The sequence below is a fragment of the Arabidopsis lyrata genome (assembly GCF_000004255.2).
Source record: "Arabidopsis lyrata subsp. lyrata unplaced genomic scaffold ARALYscaffold_8, whole genome shotgun sequence".
Taxonomy (NCBI): domain Eukaryota; kingdom Viridiplantae; phylum Streptophyta; class Magnoliopsida; order Brassicales; family Brassicaceae; genus Arabidopsis; species Arabidopsis lyrata.
The window spans coordinates 20,443,864-20,461,647 of NW_003302548.1; the positions used below are offsets into that span (position 1 = coordinate 20,443,864).

Consider the following 17,784-nt stretch of genomic DNA (forward strand, 5'->3'; position numbering starts at 1 on the left):
ATTATATTAGTTACGAGTAACGACTCTTGTGCACGGGTGATTTTGATTTCTTTAGTTTTTGTTTCTACTCTCTAGTCTCTTGTACTTAAAGACAGAAACTGTGATTGGTTTGAAGCTTACAAATAAAAGAAGAACATATCACCGTTACAAAAATGCTGCAATTGTTTCCTTTATAATTATGCTATTTTATGCATGTCAATAATATGATTATTGAAGAAAAATCAGTAAGTAATATCATGCCAACATTGCATTACAAAAAAAGGATAATCAATACACTAGAATAAAAGGTCAATCATTCCTAATCTAACATACTTGAAGATCTAATTTTTTATATATTATCAATTGCTTTTATAAGACAAAATCACAAAACTAAACTACAAAAAAGTCTTGTTATATAGAAATCGTACGTTTTCCATATAAATGATTATAATGTTCCCTATGATTTGTATTTTTTTTGGTCGTCATACCCTTATAGGCTCATATAACCATGAATACATCTTGGTGGAGAAATGATCCCCGCAACTCCACAATCAACCAATCATTTTTCACGAAATTAATCAAATTTACAACCCCCTCCTCGTCTTTTTCATCTTCTTCTTATGATTTTCTTTCCGAGATATAATTTTAATTGTTTCCCATATGCCACTAACTAAACTTCCAAGAAATTTACTACGTTTTTCATTTCTATCAGTTTACTCCAAATCAACAGAAAAGTCTTCTTGTAAACGAATTTATCAAACAAAATAGACTTAAACTTAAATTTCAATAATGAATGGACGCTATGAATAACCAAAAATCTAAAATTTTAAAACATTTTAAAAATACGGTTCAAGATCTCCCGATGATTAAGAGAAAAAAAAATTACTCCAAAACAAATGAAACTAAATTTCAATCCCACTCCCAGCAAAATCATGACCAATTATTTCAATCTAATATATTGTAACAAAGACAAATACTCATCAACATACATACATACATGTGTCCAATGAAATATGGATTGGTGTAATATAGAGATAGGTAAATTAATACACACACTCACGCACGAGCTTCACGTGTAGCCCATAACTTTGGCCCCCACAGAATGATAACCGGCCCCACTAAGGCCCACTCATTAGACCGGAAAGATCGGTGGTTCGTTGGCACTGGCTGACTTGACAGTGGCTAGGAGGACCACGCCGGGCTCACGAGTCCAATCATATAACTTCTAGTGGGACCAACCTTAACGGCTTCAGCCACAAGATGAATTTGTGTTAGGATCGAACCAGCTTAACCGGTTGTTCTTCAAGTCCGGTTTGGGCAAAGAAAACGTGTGATATGATGGTTTGGATAACTGTCACTCTCTCAATTTCTTTAAACCTATCAGTGTACTCAAACAGTCGGTTTGTGGATCCCATCAGCGAAAATAGATAAAATTTTGGCTTTGAAAATTTAAAGTGGCATTCTCAAAACTCTATATAGTATATAACTATATATACACACGTAGATGATATATATAAATAATTAAATACCAACATATATAAAATGAGACATCCTGCAGCTATTTCTAGTACGTACATATTACTCTCGAAAATAGATGCGTGCAATATATATCTTTACGGACTACACAAAAATGATATAGAAATTGCAGGTATAATCATAGTGTTTGCAAGTGGAGAATTGGAGATAGAAGCGTACTGCTTAAGAACCATCCTTTTATTTTGTTTTCATATTAATAGTAATATCATATATAGAGACACTGAACTCACGGAAAAGAGAAAGAGACTCTGCCGTCAAAAGTATAAAATAAGGTCTAGCATTAGGTCATAATATTTTACTATAGAATCTAATGATCCATATGATCTCTAATTTCTCTGATATTTGCTTTATTTTTGAAGAAATTTAAACATATAATCTAAAAATTAAAGTCAACATGAAAACAATAGCTTAAAACTATAGTTAGGCGAAACCACATATCGATCGATTTTCATCGAATAAAAATATAACTAATGTGGTATATATAGATTCATGTGAATTTGATGCATGACCACAACAATTAATCGAGTGAAGAAAAAACGAAATTATCAACAAAAAAAAAAAAAAAAAAATTGATTGAACTTACGGATCAAGTTTTTGTTGAATAAAATGCCAATGTGGACCATATGGTATGAGTAGTATATAATATCTAGAAATGTAAATCAGGCATAAATACACCTATACGGGATTTGCTAAGAACTTAACCTAAAAGATTCGATTATCTAAAGAAGTTAATATTAATTATGTTTGTCTAAGTTCTTAACTTGGTATCACCTTCACTTATGAAAATCTAACTTCCAAAGTAGCTGTATTTAATTTTATTCTTGAAAACATTTGTTCTTATATACGCAGAAAATATATTCGAGAGTTTGTTTATTCTACTATCTCTCAAATTCTATATTAGAAAAAAATGAACAAATTAAAGAATCGAACCAAATGGAGATTTTGTCTGTAAGTTTGGTGGGGGCAACAGGAAGTGAAATGGGCCCAGCACCGAAGGCGATAAGGAGCTTTTTTGCCGCGATGATGTTCCCTGTGTTATTACGTAACCACTCATCTCACGCCACGTTATTTTATTACTGTTTTTTCCAAAATTATTTTTTACTTTTACTTCTGTGTATAGTTCACTTATTCTTTTTTATAACAATATTATCATCTATTAAAAGAAAAAAAAATTTATAATTCAAGGAAAATAAAATAAAACACTTCATATCAATTGTACAAATTTAACAAAGTATTAACTTCAAACTCGCCAAAAAATATGTTATGATGATGCATTCTATAGATTAACTATTGTCTACTGGTAATTTGTTTCTCTATAGTTAATCACTAGAAATAAACTATTTTATAGTTTTTGAATTATAAAAAGTAAAGTTGTAATAATAACATGTGAATTCAAATGTATTTATTTATATAGATGTGTGTATAAACAACTAGTACGTAGTTTAAAAAAAAAAAAAAAAAAAACTGTTTCGTAGTTCTGAACTTCTGATAATTTATTTTTAAGTAACCATCAAAAAAATACTTAATAAGAAAAATGTCTTATCTTTTGTTCATATCTAAAAAATCATCTGTAAATTTTATGTGAAAACGTACGATCTAATTCCCAATTTACAACTTTTTTAGATGGATTTATTCTAACTCTGTTTTTTAAAAACAAAACAGATTCAAACTTTACGATAAATTAAAATCCAATGGGTTCAAACCTTTTAATCCTCAAAAACTATACATAGATACTCGAAGATATCCTATCAACTTGTAAAAGTTGTTCAAGCAATATTTTGTTCAACTACAGTTTTTTTTTTTTGTTTGATAAAATCTTGTTCAACTTGCTCTGTTAAGTTTTATAGCTGAATATGTACAAGTGTTTCTGAACCTTTTCCGTAACTAATAAATCAACAAATGTCTTACAAGCTTACCGATGTAGTATCATGTATGTTCATATAAACGTAATCCATCATGACCAACTAAGACATGCTAAAACAAAACATATTGTTTTCTTAAAGGTTTCAAAAAGAACATGCGTATCAATTTCACCAAACAAATCTAATAAATAACACGACCATCGTATATTATATTGCTATTTGACGATCAACGTACGGTCAATTTTAGAAAGTAAGGATTATCTTATTGTTGTACGTGATATTTGAGACTTCGAGTTACATCAAGGCGGGAGAAGAAACGCATGGGGATGAAAGGTGTAAAATGGTTAAATTTTTAACAATTTTTGTTAATTGCTAAGACGTTTAAACTACAGAATTCTTGAGTTACTTATCTATTATTGAGATTATTAGTACATTACCTTATTCCATTTCTTTTTCTTTCTAGGTTTAGGGTCGATCGCTAATTCACTGACTACTTTGTATAATATATGTAACATAGAGATTAAAACAATTTCGATTCTATAATAATCTTCACAACTAAAGGCAAGTATAGTTTATTAGAAAAACGTCTCATTCAATAGTTGGTAGAGATAGTTTTAAAAGATCACATTACTTCTCTATCACACAGTGTAGAAAAGTGAAAACTTATGCAACACTTCAGGTAGAGAGAGAAGGACAGTGATAGCTTAGTTATAATTAAAGACCCCCAAAATCCAAATAGAATCTTCTCTTAATAAGCTATTGAAAAAAATATTCACAAAAAATAAAAAAGCATATTTCCTTTTGCTTGCATCACGAGAGCTTTTGTCTCTGTTTACATTTATGTGCCTATATAAGCCTAGAGAATCCACCGTTATCGGAATACTCGTTGTCTTTCATGATCTCAACATAAACAAGACAAAACGCTTTTGTCTCTTTGTCTAAATCTACGAGAGGAACGAAGAGAAGACAAAAGTATCGAATATTCTTATAAATCTTTCATAAATCAGAAGAAGATTCAAGTAAGTTTCTTTCAGTACATAGAGAACCCATGTCTATATGATTTTCAAGATGTTACAAAATCGTATATATAATCACAAATATTTCATATAAGTAAATATTGAACCCAAGCATATAAGTATTTTTTTGTTTTTTATTATCATTTTATGTGTATGTAGTTTGGTTCAAAGATATTATGAGTAACCAAACGTAACTTTTTTCATAATGAAATAGATCAAATATACTTTAATCATAATTACTCTAATCTTTTTCCTACATATGCTTAATTACTTGAATACTTGATATCACATTACTTCCATGCATATCTTTTCTATGTATGATAAAGTATATGTGTTACACTTTGCCAACATTGCAGAAATAAACAAATAAAAAGATCAAATGGAGAGTCTCGTACATATTCCTCCCGGTTATCGATTCCATCCGACCGATGAAGAACTCGTTGACTATTATCTCAAGAACAAAGTTGCATTCCCGGGAATGCAAGTTGACGTTATCAAAGATGTTGATCTCTACAAAATTGAGCCATGGGACATTCAAGGTATGTACGCATTCCAACATTCGATTTCGATTTCATCAATTAAATCATATATATACTACTACTGGTTATAAAGATTCAGATTCTTCTAATTTAAAATCAAGTGCTGATAATGTTATTTTTTGGAATATGTAGAGTTATGTGGAAGAGGGACAGGAGAAGAGAGGGAATGGTATTTCTTTAGCCACAAGGACAAGAAATACCCAACTGGGACACGAACCAATAGAGCAACTGGCTCCGGATTTTGGAAAGCAACGGGTCGAGACAAGGCCATATACTCGAAGCAAGAGCTTGTTGGTATGAGGAAGACTCTTGTGTTTTACAAAGGTAGGGCCCCGAATGGTCAGAAATCCGATTGGATAATGCACGAATACCGTCTCGAGACCGATGAAAATGGACCACCTCATGAGGAAGGATGGGTGGTTTGCCGCGCTTTCAAGAAGAAACTAACCACAATGAATTACAACAATCCAAGAACAATGATTGGATCATCATCTGGCCAAGAATCTAATTGGTTCGCGCAGCAAATGGATGTGTCTAATGGTAATTACTATCATCTTCCTGATCTAGAGAGTCCAAGAATGTTTCAAGGCTCATCATCATCATCAATATCATCATTACACCAGAATGATCAAGACCCTTATGGTGTCGTACTAAGCACTATTAACGCAAATTCTGCAACCACAATAATGCAACGAGATGATGGTCATGTGATTACCAATGATGATGATCACATGATCATGATGAACACAAGTACTGGTGATCATCATCAATCAGGATTACTAGTCAATGATGATCATAATGATCAAGTAATGGATTGGCAAACGCTTGATAAGTTTGTTGCTTCGCAGCTAATCATGAGCCAAGAAGAGGAAGAAGTTAACAAAGATCCATCAGATAATTCTTCGAATGAAACATTTCATCAACTCTCTGAAGAGCAAGCTGCAACAATGGTTTCGATGAATGCCTCTTCCTCTTCTTCTCCATGTTCCTTCTACTCTTGGGCTCAAAATACACACACGTAAGATCAATCCTCAAAACGTGTGTTATAGTTAATTCATGAGGCCATGCTTATTGATTACAAATCATACATATATGTCTTAACGATTACTGATTATAATTTTACACGAAAATTGTTTATTTATTATGATGTAACTTTATAGTTTTATGAGATATATAATATAAACTTTATAATTATTTCTAATGCATGATGGAGTAGCTGGTAAAAACAGTAGGCATAAGTATAACCAAAACATAAGCAATTTGACAAAGCAGAGTCTACAAGTTTGGGAACATAAAGGGATTACATAACCTGATAAAAGCACAAACACACTAAGACACAAGAGACAAGATTTGAGAGATGAGATTGATAAGACACACCAACCTCTTCTTCAAGCCACTCTCATTATTAATTTAAACATTCAGAACAAGCTAAAGAGGCTGATTAATTCTTCCCAGACACAAACACAACAAAAACAGCCCCTGAGTCACAAACACACAGTGCTCCATTCCATTATTCTTCTTCTGTTTCAAGCATCTGCACGATCTGAGTCACTCCGTCTGCGATTTCTTTGCGGATCAAACTGTCTGGCATATCGAATGTTCTTCTTCTCATCGACAATGATTTCCCCTGTGGTTGCGGGTCTACCACATCCAACATTGCTTCCAGCTCATCCACCATTGATCTTTTCGCTCCTCGAACCATTACATCAACTCCCTGATACCAAACAAACACAAGTTCCATGGTTCTTATTACTCAATACCTTAAAACCTTTAGCTTAATCTTATTCTAAATGTGTTATGATAATTTTGCAAACGCAAAGGTATTCCCTTTAGGATAAGGGCTTAAACTGATCCCATTGAAAAGCAGAACTAAAGTTTTGAAGAGTGAAACTAACCAGATTGAGACTATAGGAATTTTAAAAAGCAAGAAATACCTCTATGGCATCAACAGTGAGGAGGAGTACAATGATCTTCTCTGAGAATTTCTGGCGCTCCTCTGCATCACGAGCAATCAGGCGGCGGTAGCTGAAGTTGTGGAATGAAGCTCTTAGCTCCTTCAGTTTAGTCTTCGCAATAGCTAGATCACGAAGAGCACGCAATGATTTTGAACGACGAATCAAATAAGCTTTGAAGGCCCTCTGGATCATCACAGCCGCATATTCAGGTGGCATTTCCTTGTTCTTACCCTTCTTGGTCCTAACTGCTCCAGTTCTTCTGGAAAATGCCTATATAACCACACAACCATATAGTAAGTACAACAATCTTTGGTTAAAGATGACATTCAAATAAATATCTCACTAAGTCTATGTCTAAAACTTTATATTCAGTCTGTTTTGCTAACCTTACTACCACCACTCAAACACATAAAGGTTTCAACTTTTGAAGACACAAAATTCAACCTTATTTCAAGACCATGCCTATCGCTATCAAAATCAAACTAACTGTTCTCAAACAACTACATGACAGTGACTAAAGCAGAGTAAACAAAACAACAGTCAATTCAAATGATGAATGATACCTTCCTGAGAACGATAGCTCCATGTTCTGCCGACTCATCATCTTCTTCTTCCTCCTCCTCGATCACCACAACACGAGTTTTCTCCTTCTTCTTGCTCTTAGTCTCTACCTTCTCTTTCTTCTCCTTCTTCTCCTTCTCCTCATGTTTCTTCTTTTTCTCCCCTCCAGTAGAAGCCTTGATGATATAAGTATGCGAAATCTCTCCATTCTCTCTCTCACTCTTCACCTCCGTCGTCCAATTATAACTCTTCTTCTTCTTATTTTTATTCTTCTTCTCCGCTTCAGCAGCAGCAATAGCTTTCGCCTTCTCCTTCTTCAAAGCAGCTAACTTTAACCCTTCCTCATCCTTCTTCCCTCCTTTAATCTCCGTCGTCCATTTATACTTCCTCTCTCCCGAACCTTCAATCTCAGCTTCCAACTTAAACTTCCTCTCCGGCGGTCCTTGAATCTCCGCTTCCCATCTATACTTCCTCTCACCACTTCCCTTAATCTCCTTCGTCAATGTATACTTCCTATCACTCTTAGGACTAACCAATCTATCAAACTTAGATTCCAAATCAGAAACTCGGTCACAAAGATACTTCAATGGATACTCCGGGTCCAATCTCCGACGAATCACCTTGTACTTGCAAGACGACGGAGATTTCTCAATCTGAACCAGATCCGTCACGGTTTCAAATAGATCGAGAGGACTAGGTGATGAAAAATCGAAGAGATCTTCAACATCTTCGTCGACGAAGGAAGGAAACCCTAAGAACAATGATGAAGGTTCAACAATGGAGGTTTCACGGACGATGAGAGGTGAACACGTGTACGGATCGATGAGATCGAGTCTATGGAACCAACTCATGGTTTTGTTTTTAAGTGTTTTTTGACTCGGAAGCTCGTGAACTCAGCGAATCAGGTCACGGGCTATAACAAAGCTTTGACAGTGTAATAATAAAAGCTCTTTTGGATTGGTAGTGATGATGGCTTACGAATAAATGAGCTTTATTTAGAATTCGATCCAAAAATTTGACATCAAAATTTTTAAGACAGAAGATGAAGAAGACGACAAATTCTTGAGTTTAACGATGTTGAGATTGAATAACGAGCGAGAATGGTCAGAAACGGTGGGCCTTGAGGGTAAATTTGACATTTGCGAATGGAATTATCCGCTTTGGGCCGTTTCCATGCCATTTCAAATATAAAGTTACGAAAGCTTATTATATTAGCAATTACATATTAGTAGATCATAATGTTTTTTCATTAATTGCGTGATAATCTGGTTTGAAAAATTCTACATTCGTCGTATTGTGTTTTTTTTTGCTATGGCTAACCGGTCTGGTTCGATTAAAAGAAGCAGATAACCGCGTATTTAGTAGGAAAAGGACGAAATTAACCTTGAAGCGTGTAAAATATTACGTTGACAAGAGAATCTTTCGGTGGGATTACAACCTGGTAAAAGATGGCACGTGGGGCCTGGTTCCTCCACGTAGGCTTGGACAAAATATCTGAACCCGAAAAACCGAACCGAATCCGACCTGAAAAATCTGATCCAAACCCAAATCCAAAGTTTTAAAATACCCGAACGAATTCTAAACTTCACAATCCAAAAACTCGAACCCGAACTCGAACAAGTATCCGAACATATCTGAAATATAAATATATAGATATAATATATTTGTACTATTTATACTTGTAATAACTTAAGTGTCTAAATTTTTCGGATGTTAAGATATTTTTGATTGTTTTAGCTACTTTTGGTTAGATTCAGGTATAAAATACTTAAAATTTATAGATTTTTTGAGTATTTTCAATACTTTGCATAGAATAGGATACAAATTTTTTAATATTTGGATACTTCGAGTAAATCCAAATCCGAACCCGAAATATCCGATCCGAACCCGAATTTTTAAAATTTCCGAACGGATCTTAGTTTTCTAAACCCGATCCGAACCCGACCCAAATATCTGAACCCCCAGGCCTACTCCCACGTGAGTTACACCAAACAAATCTTACGTTATTTTGAAATGAGTTTCTCACTAAGACAAACAAATGCCAAGAAACTCGAAACAAACAAAAAAACATTAATAGAAAGCCAAAATCTATTGAAAATTACATAATAATCATTGTAATTCAACTGTTCCCATCATAATCATAACAAGTAGTTCAATAACAACAACAAAAAATATGTTACTAAAATTAAGTAGGAGTGAGAAAAATTGTTTTCTCATTCATTTGATCATAAAGATAACCATAGAAACTTACCATACCAGCAACAAAACCAACTATACCAAAACTAACCAAACCCCTAAACCGCTTCTTCTTCATCTTCTCGGTTTTTCTCCTCGCCCACTTCTCCTCTAACGACGCATCTTGATATTCTTCGTGTAACGATTCAACCAATGAGCGAACCAAACCGGTCTCATCAACATTGACAACACCACCACCACTTTCCAAACTCTGCATGTCCGGTTGGTTGATTGAACTGGTCAATTCCTTGAAAGCCTCTTCAAGTTCGGTTAACCTCTTAGCCATGCAACGAAGTTTGAGCATCTCTTCGTCTTCATCGTCCTTAACCGACGATATCTCCGCACATAAAAGGGTATGCGTGAAGAGAAACCGGAGTTCGAATTCCCGGTATGCATTAAGATCAACATTGCCAGAACCAAATTCTTGTAGCAAACACTCAAGTTCTTCGAGTTTCTTCTCCAAGATTGTGTTTGCTTTCGCCTTCGTCGTCTTCATCCTTTTCTTAAAACAATTTTTTTCTCCCATTTTTGGAAAGGTTTTAAACCCTTAAAAATAACTTCTCGTAGTGGATGGCGACGGTTAATGTGAAAACTACACGTATTATTATATAACTGTCCAAGGCCAAGGTTACGTACATGGCCTATGAAAATCCTATATAATAAATCCGTTGTTTGGATCCAACATGATATTTCTGCATTAACAAACATAAAACCATTAAATCATATTCAAACAAGGAATGAACCACTGATGAATTGCAATACCATTACATAAAAAACTATGAATTAGAAATGTATGAAATTGTAGAATGTATTTGATACCATCAAACTTTCATGCTACTATGTTATAAGTGAAAGTACTGTTATATTCACATCATTTATTAGCTAATTTTTTTTTAATTAGATTTAATCAATATTATCTGTTTCTTTTGCTTCCATAAATTATTATTATTTTTTATTCTAGATTTATTATTTATTGCAAATTATGAGAACTATTACATAGACGATTATACAACGGACAATTCCTTATTAGATCCATGATAGACGACACTTCCTTCTTCATGCTCTTGATGGACACTTTAAATGATCCACGATCTGACGATACTTCTCTCTGCGTAGAATCTTGGCGAACGGCTATAACTGTACATCGTTGGAGATCTCCTACACACTTGCTTCCATTAATCTGAAAATTTATTAATAAATCGTAATATCTGGGACTCGACCCCAGACCTCTTAGTGTAAAAGTATTAATTAACCCTTAGTGAACCAATAGATCAAAAGACTTCCAAGAGAAAAAAATAATCGTTTTTTAGTATTTTATTCATAACAAATTGGGTTAAAGGAACAGAGTCCAGCCCAAAAAGGCCCATAACAACCTTCTGAATGGTCTGGAAGGTTTCGGAACTGTTTCGAAATTTCACTTTCCCGCTCTCTGTGTTCCCAAATCCAAATGCCCTGGTTTTCAAAATCCCAAATCGAATCCTAATTATCTATCTTCAACTAAAAGACCCAAATTGACTTCAGATTCGTCTTCTGCTTCTCTTGCAACGTTTCAATTTCATGTACCTTCGATCTTAAATTCCAATTTTAAAATCGAATTTCTGGGGTTTCGCTTAAAGCTTCTCTTCTCGCCTTTTCTAGGGTTTAGGGGAAATTTAGGGGAAGAAGAAGGAAGATGCATATAAAAGAGATATGCTTGGAGGGTTTCAAATCGTACGCAACGAGGACAGTGGTTTCTGGTTTCGATCCACATTTCAACGCAATAACGGGTCTGAATGGTTCGGGCAAATCCAACATCCTCGATTCCATCTGTTTCGTTCTGGGTATCACTAATCTTCAGCAGGTTCGAGCTGCGAATCTTCAGGAGCTCGTCTACAAGCAAGGCCAAGCTGGGATTACCAAAGCGACTGTGTCGGTTACCTTTGACAATTCCGAGAGACACAGGAGCCCTCTCGGCTACGAAGAACATCCGGAGATAACTGTGACTAGACAAGTAGGTTCTTTGTTTCTCTTTCGTGTTACCCATCTTCCAATAGCTCTGAAAGTAGATAGCTTTGATGAAATATTTGCTTACAGTGACTTGTATCTTTTGGTGTTAAAGATTGTAGTTGGTGGTCGGAACAAGTATTTGATAAATGGGAAGCTAGCACAACCAAGTCAAGTTCAGAATCTTTTCCACTCGGTGCAGCTTAATGTCAACAATCCACACTTTCTCATCATGCAAGGGCGTATCACCAAAGTCTTAAATATGAAACCTCCTGAGATATTGTCCATGCTTGAAGAAGCTGCTGGAACAAGAATGTATGAAAACAAAAAGGAAGCTGCACTGAAAACGCTTGAAAAAAAGCAGACCAAGGTTGATGAGATTAATAAGCTCCTTGATCATGAAATATTGCCGGCTCTCGAGAAGTTGAGGAAAGAAAAATCACAATACATGCAGTGGGCTAATGGTAACGCAGAACTCGATCGACTAAGGAGATTCTGTATTGCCTTTGAATATGTTCAAGCAGAGAAGATTAGAGACAGTGCTGTTCTTGGAGTTGGAGAAATGAAGGCGAAGCTCACTAAGATTGACGAGGAAACAGAAAAGACACAGGAAGAAATACAGGAAATTGAGAAACAGATAAAAGCTCTGACTCGGGCAAAGGAAGCCAGTATGGGGGGAGAAGTAAAAACTCTGTCAGAAAAGGTGGATTCACTAGCTCAAGAAATGACACGTGAGTCATCTAAACTTAATAACAAGGAGGACACCCTTCTGGGAGAAAAAGAGAATGCTGAAAAGGTTAGAGACAAGACAAAATTGTTGTTGCCAGAAATGTTATAGATTCACAGCTATTTCTGGAGTATATAACTTCCTACTTGGTGTTGACAGATTGTTCACAGTATAGAAGATTTAAAGAAATCCGTAAAAGAGAGGGCCGCTGCTGTGAAGAAGTCTGAGGAAGGAGCGGCAGACCTAAAACAAAGATTCCAGGAACTCTCCACCACATTGGAAGTGTGTGAAAAGGAACACCAGGTAGTACCACTAAAAAAATATCTCTATTCCGTGCCAAATCATATACGTTTGTTTTATGTTAATTGGGTTTATGTCCCTTGATTCTTAGGGCGTACTAGCTGGTAAAAGTAGTGGAGATGAAGAGAAATGCTTAGAAGATCAACTACGGGATGCAAAGATTGCTGTTGGAACAGCTGGAACAGAGTTGAAACAGCTGAAAACCAAAATAGAACACTGTGAAAAGGAGCTAAATGATAGAAAGTCTCAGTTAATGTCAAAACGTGAAGAAGCCATTGAAGTGGAGAATGAACTTAGAGCTAGGAAAAATGATGTGGAACGTGTAAAAAAGGCACTTGAATCTATTCCTTATAATGAGGGTCAAATGGAAGCTTTGGAGAAGGTTAGCATGGTCACTTTAGTTGATTTTGTCTACTTCTACATAAAGTTTACATCTCTGACTGAAATATTTGTTTAGGACCGCGGAGCTGAACTTGAAGTTGTGCAAAGGCTGGAAGATAAAGTGCGTGGTTTATCAGCTCAATTAGCAAATGTTCAGTTTACATACCGCGATCCTGTGAGGAACTTTGACCGATCTAAGGTGAAAGGTGTGGTCGCAAAACTGATAAAAGTAAAAGATAGGTCCTCAATGACAGCGTTGGAGGTAGACTGGATAACTTAACATTTCACGATACACATTGTTGGATTTCAATTACCTGAAGTCACTTTGCTTCTTATTCTCAGGTTACTGCTGGTGGGAAGTTGTATAATGTTGTTGTAGACTCAGAAGATACTGGAAAACAGCTCCTTCAAAACGGTGCTCTTAGGAGAAGAGTTACAATCATACCTCTGAACAAAATCCAATCTTACGTTGTTCAGCCTAGAGTGCAGCAAGTGACTGCTAGATTAGTATGTGGATCTTTTGTTTGGTCCATTCAGATTTAATCTCTTTGTTTTCATTTTCTTTGCTAATTTTCTAATATATATTTTCAGGTTGGAAAGGAGAATGCAGAACTGGCACTTTCCTTAGTCGGTTATAGTGATGAATTAAAGGTACACACCTGCATATAGTAACAAGAATCTCTAATATAATCCTCTATTTTCAAGTTTTCAAGAATACATAATCCGCGTCGCTGATAATTTTCATGTCATGCATGAGCTGCAAGTGTTAAATTTCAAGTTCAAGTTCATATTTGTGTGAATCATGGTATTTTGCAGAATGCCATTGAGTATGTTTTTGGCTCCACTTTTGTTTGCAAAACTACTGATGCAGCAAAGGAAGTAAGTATTTCCCAAGCATTTTGTATTATATGTGGGTAGCGCCTTCAGCTTTTCTTTCTTGTGAGATGATGTCAGCTTATATATGACTCTATACGAGGAATATGTGGTGTGTAAATTTTTTTGATTGTCTAAGCTTGTTTTATAGTAACTCTTGACGGATCACATCTGATAATCTATTCCAAAGTTTTATCACTTTTGTTGCTATTTGATAGTTTTGATTTATTGCTTTTGCCTCTAGAGTTCAGTCTTTGATGTGCCCCTCATTGCTTCTTCTGCAGGTTGCTTTTAATCGGGATATTCGGACTCCAAGTGTCACACTTGAAGGTGATATTTTCCAGCCAAGTGGTCTTCTTACTGGTGGGAGTCGCAAGTATGTCTTTCTTTCTTGGATGCTTAGATCTCTAGTGAGATTCATCTCCTTGATTTCTTAGGACTCAAAAATAAAAGTATTTTGGTCATATGTTTTCCTTTGCCTTAGAGGTGGAGGTGATCTCCTTAGGCAACTTCATGACCTGGCAGAAGCTGAATCAAAATTACAAGGACACCAAAAAAGGTTGGATGACATTGAAGCGCAGGTAAACCCCTTAAGATATTCTTCCGCTTAAGTCTAAATACAAGTTGGAACTTAACAGGTGCTAACCATTTTTTGAAATCACTACGAAAATGATAAGGCAGTAGCTTAGTAATGCTCTCTGATTGCTCTATTTAAACTCCTCATGTCACACAGTTATAAAGTGCTTTCAGTATTTTAAACTTAAACTGCTGGTTTATCTTGACATGACAGATCAAAGAGCTTCAGCCTCTTCAAAAGAAATTCACAGATGTTAATGCACAGTTGGAGCTAAAAACGTACGACTTGTCCTTATTTTTGAAGAGGGCTGAACAGAATGAGCATCACAAGGTTTATATTTCCATCTTTTATATATATCTTTCAAGCTAAATTGTCTATGCTTCGTTGGTTTTTTCGTGGTACTTGAAGCACATATATTTATACTTTCCATCACCTGTTGTATACACAGCTTGGCGAAGCAGTAAAAAAACTTGAAGAAGAGCTTGAAGCAGCGAAATTCCAAATCAAAGAGAAGGAACTTGCTTATAAAAATTGTGTTGATGCTGTTTCCAAACTAGAGAATTCCATCAAAGACCATGACAAAAACAGAGAAGGAAGACTCAAGGACTTGGAAAAAAATATTAAGACCATCAAAGCTCAAATGCAGGCAGCTTCCAAAGATTTAAAGGTATTCTAGCTTTTTTGTTCAGTTACTTACATGCCATTGAATTTCTTGAATCCATTTTTCTTTTCCTTTTCTGGGTTATCCAGTTTTATCATGGAAACATTACCTTCTTTTGAATTTGCTGTAACATTGTCTCTGGTTCGTCATGCTTATAGAGTCATGAAAATGAAAAAGAGAAGCTTGTGATGGAGAAAGACGCAATGGGGAAAGAACAATCGTCCTTGGAGAGCCACTTAGCTTCATTGGAAACCCAAATTAGCACTCTGACTTCGGAAGTAGACGAGCAGCGAGCCAAGGTGACTGTAGTTTTGCTACTCTTGGTGAAATTTGTTGAAAATAAAGAAATATATCATGTTAATATATGATTCCCTTGCAGGTTGATGCCTTACAGAAGATTCATGATGAGTCTCTTGCCGAGCTCAAGTTGATACATGCAAAGATGAAGGAATGTGATACACAGATAAGTGGTTTTGTCACTGCCCAGGAAAAGTGTCTGCAGAAGCTTAGTGACATGAAACTTGAGAGAAAGAAATTGGAAAATGAGGTACTTTCTGTTTCTGTCTTTTTGCTGTTTCTAGGTTTTGCAAAGCTACAAACCATGCTTGTTTCTTCCTAACTACCAGTCTGATTTATGTTGCTTTTGCACTTCGTATAAAAAATCTATCGTATTCACTAGTCTTGCCTATTAAGAGTTTCTGCCTCGGGTTTCTATAAAATTTTGAAAGTTCAGTAATTGCGTCAAAGTTCAAACGTCTCAATGGGTAACATACAGCTGTTGGGGATGGTGAGTGAATTGTAATTGGATAAAAAAAATTAAGACTTGCTTGTAACGTGATTGTGATATAAAATTGGAAAAGTTGAGTAGTTTCTGAACTTTCTCTGCATGTCCAGGAATATACTTTCTGTGAAAACTGTCTCTTCTAATTTATTTATAGGTCGTAAGGATGGAGACGGATCACAAGGATTGTTCCGTGAAGGTAGACAAACTTGTTGAAAAGCATACATGGATAGCATCTGAAAAGCAACTTTTTGGAAAAGGAGGGACAGATTATGATTTTGAATTTTGTGATCCGTATATAGCCAGAGAAAAACTTGAAAAGCTCCAGTCAGATCAATCAGGGTATGTGTATGAGAATTAACGTTTTATCATTATGCAACCTAGATCGTCTTCACATTCTTGAAGTGCATCAATATAACATGCATTCTTCTTCTTTTCCTGGTTATTTATATCCCTCATGAAGCTTGGAAAAAAGAGTGAACAAGAAGGTTATGGCTATGTTTGAGAAAGCAGAAGATGAATACAATGCTCTGATATCAAAGAAAAATACTATCGAGGTCAGTTACAGAGGGCGGAGGGCAGAGGGCCTTTGCAATGTATTTCAATAGCTTCGTGTGCCATCACTAATGCAATTTTTTCGGTTTTTATTCCTAGAATGACAAATCAAAAATCACAAAAGTGATTGAGGAGCTTGATGAGAAGAAAAAAGAAACCCTGAAAGTTACGTGGGTTAAAGTTAACCAGTGAGTATCTTTCTTTTCTCCAACAATGAGTTTGTCTTTGCTCTTAGGCTCATGATCTCATACCTCCATGTCCGAAATGAAAATATGATATTAACCTTTGTTAAATACTTCCTTTTTAGGGATTTTGGATCAATCTTTTCAACTCTACTACCTGGCACCATGGCAAAACTAGAACCTCCTGAAGGCGGTAGCTTCCTTGATGGTCTTGAGGTGCGTGTTGCCTTTGGAAAAGTCTGGAAGCAGTCTTTATCAGAACTCAGTGGAGGGCAAAGATCACTTCTTGCGCTATCACTAATATTGGCATTGCTTCTCTTCAAACCGGCTCCTCTTTATATATTAGACGAGGTACGTCTCTGCTTTTCGATTTTTGATTCTCAGTTCCCAACTGATATTTCAAATTACCATAGAAGATCTCAAGGGTTTGTTTATGTTTTTGATGTGGATTTTCAATAACAATCAGCGAGTGAAGAGAGAAAATACTCATGATTTTGATTTATTCAGGTTGATGCAGCTCTTGATCTCAGTCACACACAGAACATAGGAAGAATGATAAAAGCTCATTTCCCTCACTCGCAGGTCTAAATCTCAATTTAAAGCCTTACGTGTGTTAACTTAATCCAATTTTGATCTCAAAACATTTTCTGCTTTTAAAACTCGATTCTTAACAGTTTATCGTGGTTTCGCTGAAAGAAGGAATGTTCAACAACGCCAATGTTCTTTTCCGGACAAAGTTCGTTGATGGAGTTTCAACAGTCCAAAGGACAGTAACAAAGCAGACCAAGTGATACGTCAATGTATTCCAAACGCTATCCATCACTATGCAGATTTTGCAATCCCATTTAGAATTTTATAGCTTAATGTTTTATTTTGTATGTCTATTATATACATGAAGCATTTGGCCGTTTCCTTCTAGCATTCTCTTTGTATTGAAAATCAAGATCTTTGTGTAGAATATGACCACTTTAGGCAATGTACTGCACTGGAATATCTTGAATTTTTTTGCAATCTATGGTCCTGATTATAGGTCTAGAGACAGCAATCAGACGACTTTGCGATCCCACTTCAAGCCAGATGG

At 35.5% G+C, this 17,784-nt stretch overlaps 4 protein-coding genes across 4 annotated transcripts; 2 read left to right on the forward strand and 2 right to left on the reverse strand.

Annotated features, from left to right (window-relative positions):
• Positions 1–3,919: 3,919 nt before the first annotated feature.
• On the forward strand, positions 3,920–6,119 carry LOC9302558 (NAC domain-containing protein 101). Its single transcript, XM_002864743.2, has 3 exons — positions 3,920–4,396; positions 4,750–4,932; positions 5,065–6,119. Exons 2-3 carry the CDS (start codon positions 4,773–4,775, stop codon positions 5,952–5,954), a joined length of 1,050 nt encoding a protein of 349 aa, XP_002864789.1. The 5' UTR covers positions 3,920–4,396; positions 4,750–4,772; the 3' UTR covers positions 5,955–6,119.
• A 30-nt stretch (positions 6,120–6,149) lies between these two features.
• Positions 6,150–8,584, reverse strand: LOC9300865 (BAG family molecular chaperone regulator 7). Its single transcript, XM_002866440.2, has 3 exons — positions 7,451–8,584; positions 6,867–7,157; positions 6,150–6,646 (listed from the first exon to the last, which is right to left on the reverse strand). Exons 1-3 carry the CDS (start codon positions 8,297–8,299, stop codon positions 6,443–6,445), a joined length of 1,344 nt encoding a protein of 447 aa, XP_002866486.1. The 5' UTR covers positions 8,300–8,584; the 3' UTR covers positions 6,150–6,442.
• A 928-nt stretch (positions 8,585–9,512) lies between these two features.
• LOC9302559 lies at positions 9,513–10,365 on the reverse strand. Its single transcript, XM_021033862.1, has one exon. The coding sequence runs from the start codon at positions 10,207–10,209 to the stop codon at positions 9,634–9,636; it is 576 nt and encodes a 191-aa protein (XP_020889521.1). The 5' UTR covers positions 10,210–10,365; the 3' UTR covers positions 9,513–9,633.
• A 758-nt stretch (positions 10,366–11,123) lies between these two features.
• LOC9302560 (structural maintenance of chromosomes protein 2-1) lies at positions 11,124–17,730 on the forward strand. The gene is made up of 20 exons (XM_021015415.1): positions 11,124–11,673; positions 11,782–12,462; positions 12,553–12,696; positions 12,785–13,075; positions 13,151–13,336; positions 13,417–13,581; positions 13,666–13,725; positions 13,891–13,953; positions 14,232–14,323; positions 14,432–14,528; positions 14,738–14,854; positions 14,973–15,191; positions 15,344–15,484; positions 15,565–15,732; positions 16,124–16,308; positions 16,430–16,523; positions 16,621–16,709; positions 16,829–17,054; positions 17,211–17,285; positions 17,378–17,730. The coding sequence occupies exons 1-20, from the start codon at positions 11,356–11,358 to the stop codon at positions 17,492–17,494; spliced, it is 3,528 nt and encodes a 1,175-aa protein (XP_020871074.1). The 5' UTR covers positions 11,124–11,355; the 3' UTR covers positions 17,495–17,730.
• The last annotated feature ends 54 nt before the right edge of the window (positions 17,731–17,784 follow it).